At 40.9% G+C, this 12415-nt stretch overlaps 1 protein-coding gene across 1 annotated transcript in view; it reads left to right on the forward strand.

Annotated features, from left to right (window-relative positions):
• dntt (deoxynucleotidyltransferase, terminal) overlaps positions 1 to 12125 on the forward strand; it is a 197702-nt gene extending 185577 nt beyond the window's left edge. Inside the window, exons 11-12 of the mRNA XM_059359923.1 lie at positions 9497 to 9615; positions 12085 to 12125. Coding sequence (XP_059215906.1) covers positions 9497 to 9583 — 87 coding nt within the window. The 3' untranslated portion in view covers positions 9584 to 9615; positions 12085 to 12125. The remainder of the gene's footprint in view (positions 1 to 9496; positions 9616 to 12084) is intronic.
• Positions 12126 to 12415: the final 290 nt, after the last annotated feature.

Raw genomic sequence — 12415 nt, forward strand, 5'->3', positions numbered from 1 at the left:
AGATACTGTGAAGGTTGCATAGGGTGGACCAATACTCTGAACTTAATTCTGCTCAATATGAATTTTATTGCTTTATAAAATTCAGTAAATTATCTGGTTTTGAGCTGCTACTGGTTAGAATACATGTTATGATAAGACTATGGTGATGTGGAGTAAGTCAAATATAACAGTAAAAAAAATAGTGAAAGCTCCAATCATTATCTCACGTTTCCATTTATTTTAAACACAACATGCATTCAAGCCACAAAAACAATATAAAGCATGCATGTTATACTGGCCTACAAAGTTGTACAGCACCCAGCTACCTGAACGCCCTGATTCAGGCATACACTGCAAAAAAAAGAAAAGTTGGGTGAACTCAAAATTTCAAGGCAACAAACTTTGATATTCACTTCGTTCACATTTAAAATTCTTTATTGAGCATGATAGTGTTTTGAAAGTTAATAAAAAAGATTAAAAATCACATTTTATGTTGGACAAAAGGACTAAAAAAGACACAAAATGACCAAAAAAAGACACAAAATGACAAAAAAAGACACAAAATGACTTGCAAAGACACGAAAAAAACCAAACTGGTCTGTGTTCAAAAGCATATGGAAAGAAATGGGTCACGTCACGATCCCACCACTCCTGGCTCCGACTCCACATCCACAAAAATCCATTGATAAACATTTAGCTCTTTCTCCTCATCCATCTTCTCGTTATCATCTGCATATAACTTCACCAGCTTCCACTGTAAGATTCAGGTCAGATTCAGATTTTCCTTTATTGCCATTGCACAGAGTAACAAGTACTAGGCCAATGAAATGAGCCATCAGCCCGTCCAAACGTATACTTTAAACACACATACAATATGACAGAGGTGGAAGAAATACAGCACAACGTGAGGAGAGGAAAGGAGGAAAAAACAATGAAAAAAACCATCATGTTTACTTCTGTGCACAGCGTGCTGCGTGTGACGTCTTTGTTAGTGTTCGTCTGTGCTTTGGGACTGTTCAGCACTAGAGTCAGATGGAGGTCACATTAAAAAAATTATGTGAACAACCAAACAAAAATGGGATCTGAGTGCTCAGGCCTGCAGTGTGAATGCAGCCTAAATTGCCACTTAGTTTCTTCCTCTCAATCCTATCAACTTGTGTGGCATGACTTTATATTGTGTTGTTCATGTTGAGCTGAGTTGGACACATAGAGAACATTTTAAAGCAGATAAAGTATAAGATAAAATGTAGTATTTCTTTGCATTCATGATGTACAGACACCTCAGATACTTACAGATATGATAAAGAAAAAACTCCATCACATTTCTTTTTGCCTTTGAGTGTGCCTTGTCGAGTGGAAGTTCTGTACCTTGGACTCTTTATATAAAGGTGGATGTCCTTAAACATAAACACTTGTGTCTGAATGTGTTCCTCTCACTGGGAGGCTTGTGCCAGAGCAAACATGTTGAAAATGATTTGAAAGCTTTATGTGCATCTGCCATTCAGTCTGACCTCAATACTTGAGTTCTTGGTCACAGCTGCTGTGGCCAAGCAGACAGTCAGTGCTGAAAGTGAGATGACTGCACTCTTACCCAGGCTTTTGTTCAGAAACATTTTACTACCACGGAGCTTTGTAAGTGCATTTGCATGGATTTCAGGTCTTGTTTGCATACTTCCCCACATGACCTTTAGCTTAGTTCTCCGAGCAGACTTTCTGTTTTCTTTTGTCTCACTGTGTTTCTAAAGATATCTCTCTCTGTCTGATGCTGTCTAATAAGTTTGCACTGATCATTTATCACACTTAACACTGCAATATATATGCAATAGTTACTGGATACAGTGGATACAGCAAACTACCACAAATCTATGCAAACATGAAAATCAATTGCCCATAGCCACTGGGTTTGTTAATCATGACCTGCACTGTGAAACATTTTACGCCTGCATCATTAGATTTTCTGACGCTTGGGGCGAACTAAGAGCTGCACTAAAACATTGGCATATTGTCACCATATAAGGTTATTATGTGAACATGTAAGCAAATGGTTTCCTATTTAAACACCCAGCAGATGAGAAGCAATATCACCATTCAGTTGGAGACGTGTTTTAGACCCCCTGGTGAAATTAAGGCCAGTATTTCCCCCAATAATCAGAAGATAATCGGTCTTAAACTCCTGAAGTCTAAGTCCAGCTTGAAAAAGGCTAAACCAGCTTTAAACCAGAATAATGAACTGTAAAGATCTGGGAGTTGTCAGACAGTAGAGGTGTTGGAATTTGAATATAAACAAGAATAGGTTGGATCATTTTAAGGTTAAAAAGTAGACTTAGCAGCGTGCTCGTTCCTGCTGCGTTGCGTCAAATTAAATGATCTTACACACAGACAGAAAAGCCAGAGAGAACAAGGGCTGTTATTGGAGGGACACCTTTTTTCAGAACCCTTTGAGAGTGGACAAAGTTCTCCTCCACTGTACCTAGGCAGTGTATTCTGATGTTTGATAATAAAGAAAACTAAAAGGAACATTGACTTGGTCTTTAATCCACTTTTCTCATTCAGAGAGGTAGTAAATTTACACTACATTCATCTCCATTGCTGCTGAACTGAACCCTGTTAATTGTATGCAGTATCAGTTTTTCACCTCAGCTAGCCAAGTTGTTCCAACGTCTGATTGGGCCCCTGAAGTTGTGTGACATCACCTCAACAAAACTCCAAAGACAGACTCAGAAAACCAACAACTACACCCCTAAATGGCTTGGTCTTCCACAATTTCTTTTCGCTTCAGCACTGTTGAGAAGGGAGAAACACCCTGAAGCTTTCACTGAAATCTATTAGCTAGAGCTACATACAGAGCATGAGTGAAACCATCCCGAAGCCCATTACATGGTTCACAGCGCTCATAACCCTGAACCCATTTATTGCTCTCAACACTCAAAATACATGAAACACGGACACAGATTGCTGCAATTTATGTCCGAAACACCAAGGCCTAAGTTCACACTAGATGAAAGTGGAATGCAATGCAGACAGTAGACCATAGTGATGGGACGAACAACACTGATGCGTCAGCACTGTGCCGAGCACACAAGAGTGAAACCCCGTATTGGTGCGTATATTGCTTTAAAAAAAACAAATCATGTGACCGATACTGGTAGTGTGTCGTTTCGAAGTGCTGCGCCAAAGTGTGTTTCTAAGGGAACAAACTGTATCGACATGTTGTGGGTTTATTGGATGGAGTTTTGCTGTTGCTGTTGGATTTTTGCTTGGCCTCACCTTGTTCCACTGACTTCATGGATCATTCCAAGAAGTTTTGCCCAGTCTGAAATAATTTAACTCTGAATTTTATTACAGACAAATTTGCTATATTTTACATACCAACTCAGTTTAGCATTTACACAAACAAGGTTTTAAGCAAATTTGAAACTCTTCTCATGAACAACTTAACTCAGCAAACAAATTGAACTACAATGATGAGATCATATTTTAAGTAAAGGACTGGCGATTAAATATTTCACAAGCTGATGTTGGGTTTGCAGCATGTTAGCTTTTCCATCTCATTTTCATTTTGTTTACCTGCAATGATTTTATAACTACTGCAGGGATCACTATTGAGTGACCAACACAGTGTCAATACAGTGCCGACACAGTTTGTGTAGTGTGTCAATACACTCCTTGAGGTATCATCATCCCATTACTAGTAGACCAGGCAATCAGTCAACAACACCAGGAGATCATTGGCTGGTTTTAGATGGGGAACAGTGGCACCCAAGGTTTGGTGCAAAACCACAAAGAGGGAAAGGAAAGACCCAGCATTGGTGCAGGAACTGTACACATGGCTTCACAACTGGGTCCTGTGTAGGCTAGATGAAGTCTTGGAGGAACACAGGCTAGAGGTTGCTTACTCAGTGGCATTAGGGTGTGGAACATTATGTCACCAAGAGATGACCAAGATCAGAAAATAAGAGTTGACCTTGACCGCCAAGAGTTCCCACAAGAGATCACCACCATCTCCCTATGGGTTGGTATTGCACTATGGTTCGTCTCTACTACGATGGTCTATGAGTTGAGGGATGAGGGAATGGAGACTGACTTTGTTCAAAAGAAAAAAAAGCGGAGTGGAGAGTGTTTACCAATCAAGTGGAAGTTGGTTGCAGAGGCTACACTTGAACATCCACCCAGTGGTTCCTGAAGTCTCCTGGGATCACAAGCTCCAAGCTGAGGAAGGTTCTCAAAGACCTGGTGGAGTATGAGGCTTAGGGAAAACAGAAACAGAAGCAAAACATCACTGAAGGATGGCTCCAAGCTGACTACCCTGCAGTCAGAGGTTTCGTCAGGCAGAAATAACCAGCAGATGGACCCAACTGTTCTCACATTTAGATAAAGGACAGTGACATGAATTTTGGGCATCCATGTTCTTGGAATCTAAATGTCGAGTGGTAGATGTCCTTAAATATAAACACTTCTGTCTGAATGTGTTCCTCTCACTGTGAGGCTTGTGCCAGAGCAAACATGTTGAAAATGATTTGAAAGCTTTATGTGCATCTGCCATTCAGATTCAGTCTGACCTCAATACTTGAGTTCTTGGATGGAGACTGACTTTGTTCAAAAGGGGAAAAAAGTGGAGTGGAGAGTGTTTACCAATCAAGTGGAAGTTGGTTGCAGAGGCTACACTTGAACATCCACCCAGTGGTTCCTGAAGTCTCCTGGGATCACAAGCTCCAAGCTGAGGAAGGTTCTCAAAGACCTGGTGACTCCAGATATAGTATGAAGCTTAGGGCAAACAGAAACAGGAGCAAAACATCACTGAAGGATGGCTCCAAGCTGACTACCCTGCAGTCAGAGGTTTCATCAGGCAGAAATAACCAGCAGATGGACCCAACTGTTCTCACATTTGGATGAAGGACAGTGACATGGATTTTGGCCATCCATGTTCTGGAAATCTAAATCCCATTGATTTTGTGAATAGACAATGCTAGCTGATTGGCAATTGGCAATTCCCGATAGCAGAGCAAGTTTCCTTCTGAACTTCTGTTCATACCAGTTCATACTTCCAAGACTTCCTGTCAGAAGTAGCCAAAGTGGAAGTTCTGACATGGAGCTAAAAATAAATCCCAACAGTTTGGAAGTAGTGGAAGTCGTGTTTTTAAAACCTAACCTTGTTGGTTTTGGTGCAGCCACAACAGTGGGCACTAGTGTCCAATTTCATAAGATATATGAATTGATAGATGTTGTGAGATTTCAGCTCAATATCATTAACTGCAGCTTTCTTTTTCTTCAGTGGTTAGGCTCATTTGGGTTGATATTGAGCTTCCTCCATGTTTCTGTCCTTCAAATGCTTGCTGGCAGGATAGTGTTGAACAGGGATCCAGCTTTTTCCCTCCGTCTCTTTGTCTCTCGGTCTCCCTCTCTCTCTTTCATGTGTCAGTTGAGTCGGGCCAGAGCCGGGCAGGCAGCCATGTCCATCAGCTCCATCCATCAAGCAGTGGGCCGGGTGGCAAAGGGAGGATGACGGGCAGCAGAGAAGGGGCAGATGTTTTGCAGGAACTGATATGTGTTCACGTCCACGAGGGATGTCATTATGCCGCGGACAGAGAAACATGTAGCTGATTAGCGGCTTATTAAGTCAAGGACACTGGCTCACAGTAACACATACAGCTTCCATTCTGGCTGGTGGTGCTGATGACTTGCCAGTCACAGAGAACCTGAGTGTCTGAGACAGATAACCTCCCCCTCTAATTAACCGCTGCTCTGTTCTAAAACTCTAAGCTCCTTTTGATACACCAAAAGGCTGCTTTTGCCATTTCAAGTATAGTTTCTGTGCCTAAAGGGGAGAACTCAGAGGTACATAAGGCTTGTGGATTTTTTCTCTCAGAGAGCCTACACTGTGTTGTGCTAAGTAAATAAAGCAGCCTTTCCCTGAGGACATGTAAGGATTGTAGGAAAGTGGACAGTGCAGTGGAGAGAGGGCTTTAGCCTTGATCCAGGACAATGCTTAAATTGGTAATGTTGAGAATCTCATCTGTATCCTGTGTTCTCTCCTTTAGTTGGATCTCCTGAGTTGTCCTCTGAACGATAAGCCCCACCATGCGTTGTTGGATATGTGGATTTACTCCAAATCACATCAGCCTTGTCCAGCAGCAGCCTCCTTTCTTTCCTATTTTCTTTCATTCCTGCTTCCCTCCTTGCCTCCACGTTTTATTACCTGTATGTTTAATACAGTAAAGCTCCCCGCATCATAAATTGCAGCGATCTGTGTCCGTGTTTCATGTGTTCTGAGTGGTGAGAGCAATAAATGGGTTCAGGGTTATGAGCACTGTGAAAAATTCAGGCAGTGGTGGACCACATAATGGGCCTCGGGATGGTTTCACTCAAATATAATACTGGTCCACTAACAATACATTGTGTTTTGTAAAAGAGCGATAATATTTCTCTGGGCAGCACTGATTAAGTGTTTTTGTGTGCAAGAAAAAATGAGAGAAACAGAAAAAATGCCTCCACAGATTTTCAGAAGTGGGCCTCAAAGGATGTGATGGGTTATTACATCTGGTGTCTTTTAATATTTCCACATTAAAATGCCTAAAAAACAACCCTTTGTTTTGTTGAGTTGTGTGCTTTTATTATTTCAAATGTTTTCAACAATGTTCAAGCCAAGAGAAAATCTGTAGGTTGTTTCAAGGTTATGGTGCTTTTCATTTATGTAATGTAATGTCACAGTATTGTACTCAGTAATAGTATAACAGCATTTTCAGCATTTTTAAATAATAATAATCGAGTAGATACCTAATTTATTATGCATGGTTGCCCATAAAGTTGAAGTAATTGTGTTTTCAGACACAATCCTCTGTTAATTGTGGTTTCATTTTCTTTGTGATATGTTTGGAAATGGTTGATTAATACAGTTTTGAGAGGACATACACTTTATCTGTCAAGAAAAAAAGAAAAAAAGAAGAAGCATATTCATCTTATATCTATATATACCTTTCGTTCATAGTGTATTCATTGTTTCCACCACTTATACTGTCAACTGCACTTTATTTAAACTGATCTATTTGCACTACCTACCACTATCTGCTGCTTTACCTTTTGTATTTATTTATATATCCCAGTACATTACATATATTTTGCACTTTACTGCCTTTTTGCACTTCTGGTTAGATGCTAAACTGCATTTCGTTGTCTAAGTGCCTGTACTCTGTGCAATGACAATAAAGTTAAATCTAATCTAGTCTAAATGTATCTAATCTAATCTTTTAATTTCATGGAAAGCGGTAAAAAATATTTTACTCCGAATTTATGGGCAGCCGTGTATATTTCAATATAGATCCAGCTAACTATCTACAATGTGCTACAAGAGGCTAATGTCAAGCTAATGTAACTTTATAATGCCACAGCAATGTTTAACATGCTCATAATAAACCTATTTGTAGTAAGATTGTATTGAATAAATAAATAAAAGTCTCTGAACCCATTGCCCAATGATGATTTAGCTTTTTATTAGCTTAGCTAACTTAGCTAAACTGGCTAGTTGTGAAACAGTCCGCTTATAGAAGTCGCCTCATTTCCAACTTATTGCAAGTTGCTGATTTCTCTGTAAACAAAGACCACAACGGAAGAGAAGTCTCAGTCTGATTATCAGAAAATGAACCCCTGCTCCCAGAGGCTAAATTGTTTTTAAGTCAACAAATTGTTAGATTAGCTTAACAGTACGGGGGTTGATAATGGAGCCAAAACAGCCAGTGGTTCAAACATGCTAAAATTGTTTAAACACCAATCTTAGAATGTTGGCAATCTGTACCTGTCGTGTATATTTGAAACTGTAATTTATGTTTTTATGTGGCTTATGAATGATTGATGCATGTTTGTATGTATGTATGTAAGAATGACACTTGTTTGATTTATGTAAGATATGCTGCTACTTGCCCCCGTCTCCTGCCTTATAGGGACCACAATGGAAATAAGCCTTAGGGCTTTATTGTGTCTTCCCTGACTATTTTTTATCTATTTATATTACGTATGACACAGGTTGCTGTTTCAGATTTTTTATTTCAAGAATGGTCAAATAAAATCAATCAATCAATCAATCAATCATGCTCATGCTAGCTTAACTTTGGAAGCTAAAACAATGGTGAATGGTGAAAGTGTCACCCAAAGTGTAATTTTAAACCATCAAAGTGTATTTTGTTTGATTTTAATGGACCTTTGACTGCACTGACTTTCATTTTTACATTCAAATAAAGTGGTTAATAAGTCCTGTGATATGAACAAAGCTTCATGCAGTGTACCCAAACCTCCCCGCCGCGTGGCTAACCTGTCATTTGCATTATAAATAACAAGCCAGTATGTTGGGAGACGTGCCTTGTAGTGTTTTCTCGTCTCCTGGCTGCCGACTAGCTGCTCTCAGTTATCTCTGCCTTCGGCTGGCAGTGGGAGCCGACATGCTCTTGGTTTTCATGCCATCTCGTCGCAACGTGTCAGGTCCAGTTTAGCACTTGAAGGCAGGATGTGTCAGAATCACAGCCCTCTCTCTCTCCAGGCTGTCTCGCTCTCAAGGTGAGTCAGGCCTCGTCACCACTCCTATGGAGACATAACCCGTCACATGACCGTTGGTAGACGGCCAGCAGTTAATAGCCCTGTCGTGATTTGTCAGGGAAAATACTCATCTGCTGAAGAGTGCAATCACTTAGAGCAAGGTTAGAGTGTTTATGGGTTGGAAGGGAGGTGGGCGGTCAAATGTAAATCTGCACAGTCACTGCATGTTTGAGCCTTGGTACAAACAGGGTGAGGAAAACCCTAAATTGATATTGGCAGCTTGGAGCGAAGAGTCCAAATAGAAGCACGGTTATGACAAATATGAGCATTTTCAGGAATAGTGAAGATTAAAATTGAGAATTTATGGATTTGCGCTGGCGTCCTTGAGACAAATTTCTGCACAAGTCATTGACTTTGTGTTTGTTTGTCCTCTCTCTACAGCTACATTGTAATAACTTTTAATCCTTACTTCTGCTAACTTCTGCAATGTGTTGAATTGGCACGATTGTAACGCTGCTATGAAATGTCAGCTAATGTTTCGACCACAATTTTGAGTTAGCATTGATGCGCTAATGGCTACTCTGGTAGCTGTAACAAGCAGCACCGGTAGCATCAGTTAGCCGCTAGCATCAGTTAGCCGCTAGCTTTCGCTAATGACCAAATTTCACCGCTTTCCCGCATTTCACAACAAACAAATAACAGTCAGCAGAACTATTGTCCCTTGTTGTGAACCCCAACTTAAAGATATAAGTAACAACAACTCACCAACTTGTTTTTGAGCAGACAACTGGCTTCCTTTGTTGAGCTAACTTACAATTTTGTAAATCTGCACAGTCACTGCATGTTTGAGCCTTGGTACAAACAACATGAGCATTTTCAGGAATGGTGAAGATTAAAATTGAGAATTTATGGATTTGCGCTGGCGTCCTTGAGACAAATTCCTGCACATTCCTGCACAGGTCATTGACTTTGTGTTTGTTTGTCCTCTCTCTAGAAAGAGTTCCTGGCAGCTACGACTGAAAAGGACATCTTCGCCCATCTGGGTCTCGAGTACATCGAGCCTTGGCAGAGAAATGCGTAGGCCTGCGCTCCTCCCAGACTGCATGATACCCTGTGCGTACATCAGTGTTTATCCCATCTGCTTGCCTTTCCACAGCTCTCCTGTGATTCACTTTCAAACAGCTTTTGATTTCCATACAGTTTTGTTTTGTTGTTACCGTTACTCTGGTTGTTGTTGTTGTCTGGGCTGGGGTGTATGATTCATCGTTCTGCTCATTCACTATTGTCTGTCGGTGAGTAAACACTCTTCCTATACCATTCATGGCTTGCTTGTCTCTAAGTGTTGTAATCACAGGCAGGGCACAAAGACAAATCAGCCGGAGTATGAGTCGTCTGGGGGAGCCGCGAGGTGCGACGAGAGAGAGGAGGCAGCCTGAAAGGGGGTGACCACTGAGAGAAAAAGGGAGAAGACAGGAAATGATGAGAAAAGCGAGGGGGAGGGGAGCTTTTGTCGAGCAAAATGTTGTAATCACCCTCCTCCTGGCAGGAAAGTGCTCGACGTGAAGCTGAGCCAGGTCCCCGGGGAATGGAGAGGCGGGTAATGAGCTTCAGATAGAAGAGCGTTCGGCATCGCTATTTAGCCTCCATTTAAGCCGGCGTCCACTGGAGATCATTTAGCTGGCATGCGGCAATCCAAAGAGCCACAGTCCCCCGCTCTTGTTCCACAATGAATCCCCTTCCCCAGATGCTCGGCTGAAATTAGAGGCAATCAGCTGCACCGGGAAATCATGAAGAATTCAGACGGAAGGTAAATGAGACCACTAACCGCATGAATGGGCCTTGGCATTCATAGCAACTCTGGCTCCAGTGCATAAAACAGCCATTATCTTATTGGTTTAACTTTGGCTTATGTTTTATGTATGATGCTTCCTTATCAAGATCTGTGTCCTCATTTTTCTGTACAGTGGCTCCTGTAGGACAATAATCCACTAATGAAGAAACTTTATTGATTCCTGTGGGCAATTTCGCTCCGCAGTCACAATCTGCCCCGCAGTCCACACCCCAACCCACTTTCCCATGATGCTCAGCCCCCCGGATATCCCATGGTGCCTCAACAAGAGCGGAGACAGATGCATTCTAGTGAATCACCCTATTTAAAGATCTTTAAGTAGAACAGTCCGGCACTTTGAGGACTCGACCCGGGCCTCCTCCCGCCACCCTTTTCTTCTCCCGTCCTCTCTCTCCATCTTTCTCTCTCGCTCTCACAAAACAAACTCTAAGTTGTGAAGTTAACCAGATGGAGAAAGCTCCGGCACCCTGCTCTCCTGGGTTATCTCATGTTTTCACTTTAAAGCAGGGTTGAACTCTTATAAAAAGAAAAAAAAAATCTCTCCGGAGTAAAAAAAAACTGACCTCAATAAATTTACATTTGTCCTGCTCTCTTTTTCCTAATTGTTTTTCAAGTGCGAATGGGATCTTTTTCTACTTCCACATTAAATATTCACAACTTTAAAGGGATTAAAAGGCTGTAGCACTCAATTTAAGAATTCACACATTGTTGTTTTGGTCTTAGAGAGTCTTAAAGTGTTTGTAAAGCTGGAAAGCAAAAGAATTAAGTAGCACTTTCTGCTCCAGAGCCTTCTGTTCCGTTCCCTATGGAGCAATACGTTTGCGTGGTATCACACTTTATTAAACGAGGCTTTCTTTTCTCTCCGTTTCTTCGACTGACCGAACTGAAGGAGGTCGTTGTGAACGTCTAACAATACAGCTGATAATGCTGGAGTGTTTCACTTAACCTCACTGAACTCTAGTAATTACTGATGTAATACAGAAATTAAATGGGCAAACACGTGAATGAACTTTACAGGTTATTAGATATTAATCTCCTCACTCCTCAGACTTTTACTGTGGGATGAGTCAACAATCTGTATGTGTAGATTTAGGATTAATTAATTCACGTGTTACTGTGATATTACACCAGATCCTTGCACTGCCATTTTGGGCGGGACCCGACATCTACTAGCTTTAACCCACTTACAACGGAAGACATTACAATATGGCATGGTTATTGCAAAAAGGAATATTTTAACCCTTTGGAAAAATGAAGATGTGCCTTCTTTCAAAACCTGGCTAGCAGAAATAACCAACTTAGTACATATGGAAAGGGTTCGATACAGTGAAAGTAAATTCTCAGGTTCACTCTTCTACAACTTGTCAGTCTTTAGATCTTCATCCTCCAAGATTTCTGACATGCAGAGGTCAATTTATTGTTCAATTTAGGGAATAAATTATGGATAAATACCTTTTCCCATCTGGCAAAGGCCTCCATCTCTTTAAAAGTCTAATTCACAAACAAATACACTTTTATATTATGTTCAGTTTTGTTTGTTATCGTTTTTGTCATTGTCATTATAACTTGTTGATGTTATATATGTTTTTTCTATCAGTTTATTACCCCATCTGGGTTTTCTGCCTCTCTCTGCACTTTACACTATGTTTTCTTTGTCATTTTATGTAATTCTAACTGCAAATAAAATAAAATAAACCTAAACCTCCCTCTGCTCTGGTCTTGTTTCTCCTCAGGTGTCACCAGTTTGGCTGATTGAAGGAAGGTTTCATAGAGGAGGTGGTGACCAGCAGCAGCAGCAGCAGCAGCATGAGGCCTGTAACTGGTGTTTGGCTCAGTTTTTCGCTTATTTATTTCTATTTCTTGTTTTAATCAGGTTCTGGTTCTGTGGCAGAAGGGCTTGGTCCTTGGTCCAAGAGTCTGCCTTTCTTTTATTGATTTTTGCCAGCCCACCGGACCTTTTCTTGTTTTTCAGTTTTCTGATTTGCTCTGGGTTGTTTTGTCTGTTTAGCTTTTTGTTAGTAAATCATTGTTCTGCACCACGGCTGACTTTGTGGTTATTATGCT

Source organism: Centropristis striata, chromosome 20, assembly GCF_030273125.1.
Source record: "Centropristis striata isolate RG_2023a ecotype Rhode Island chromosome 20, C.striata_1.0, whole genome shotgun sequence".
Lineage (NCBI taxonomy): Eukaryota > Metazoa > Chordata > Actinopteri > Perciformes > Serranidae > Centropristis > Centropristis striata.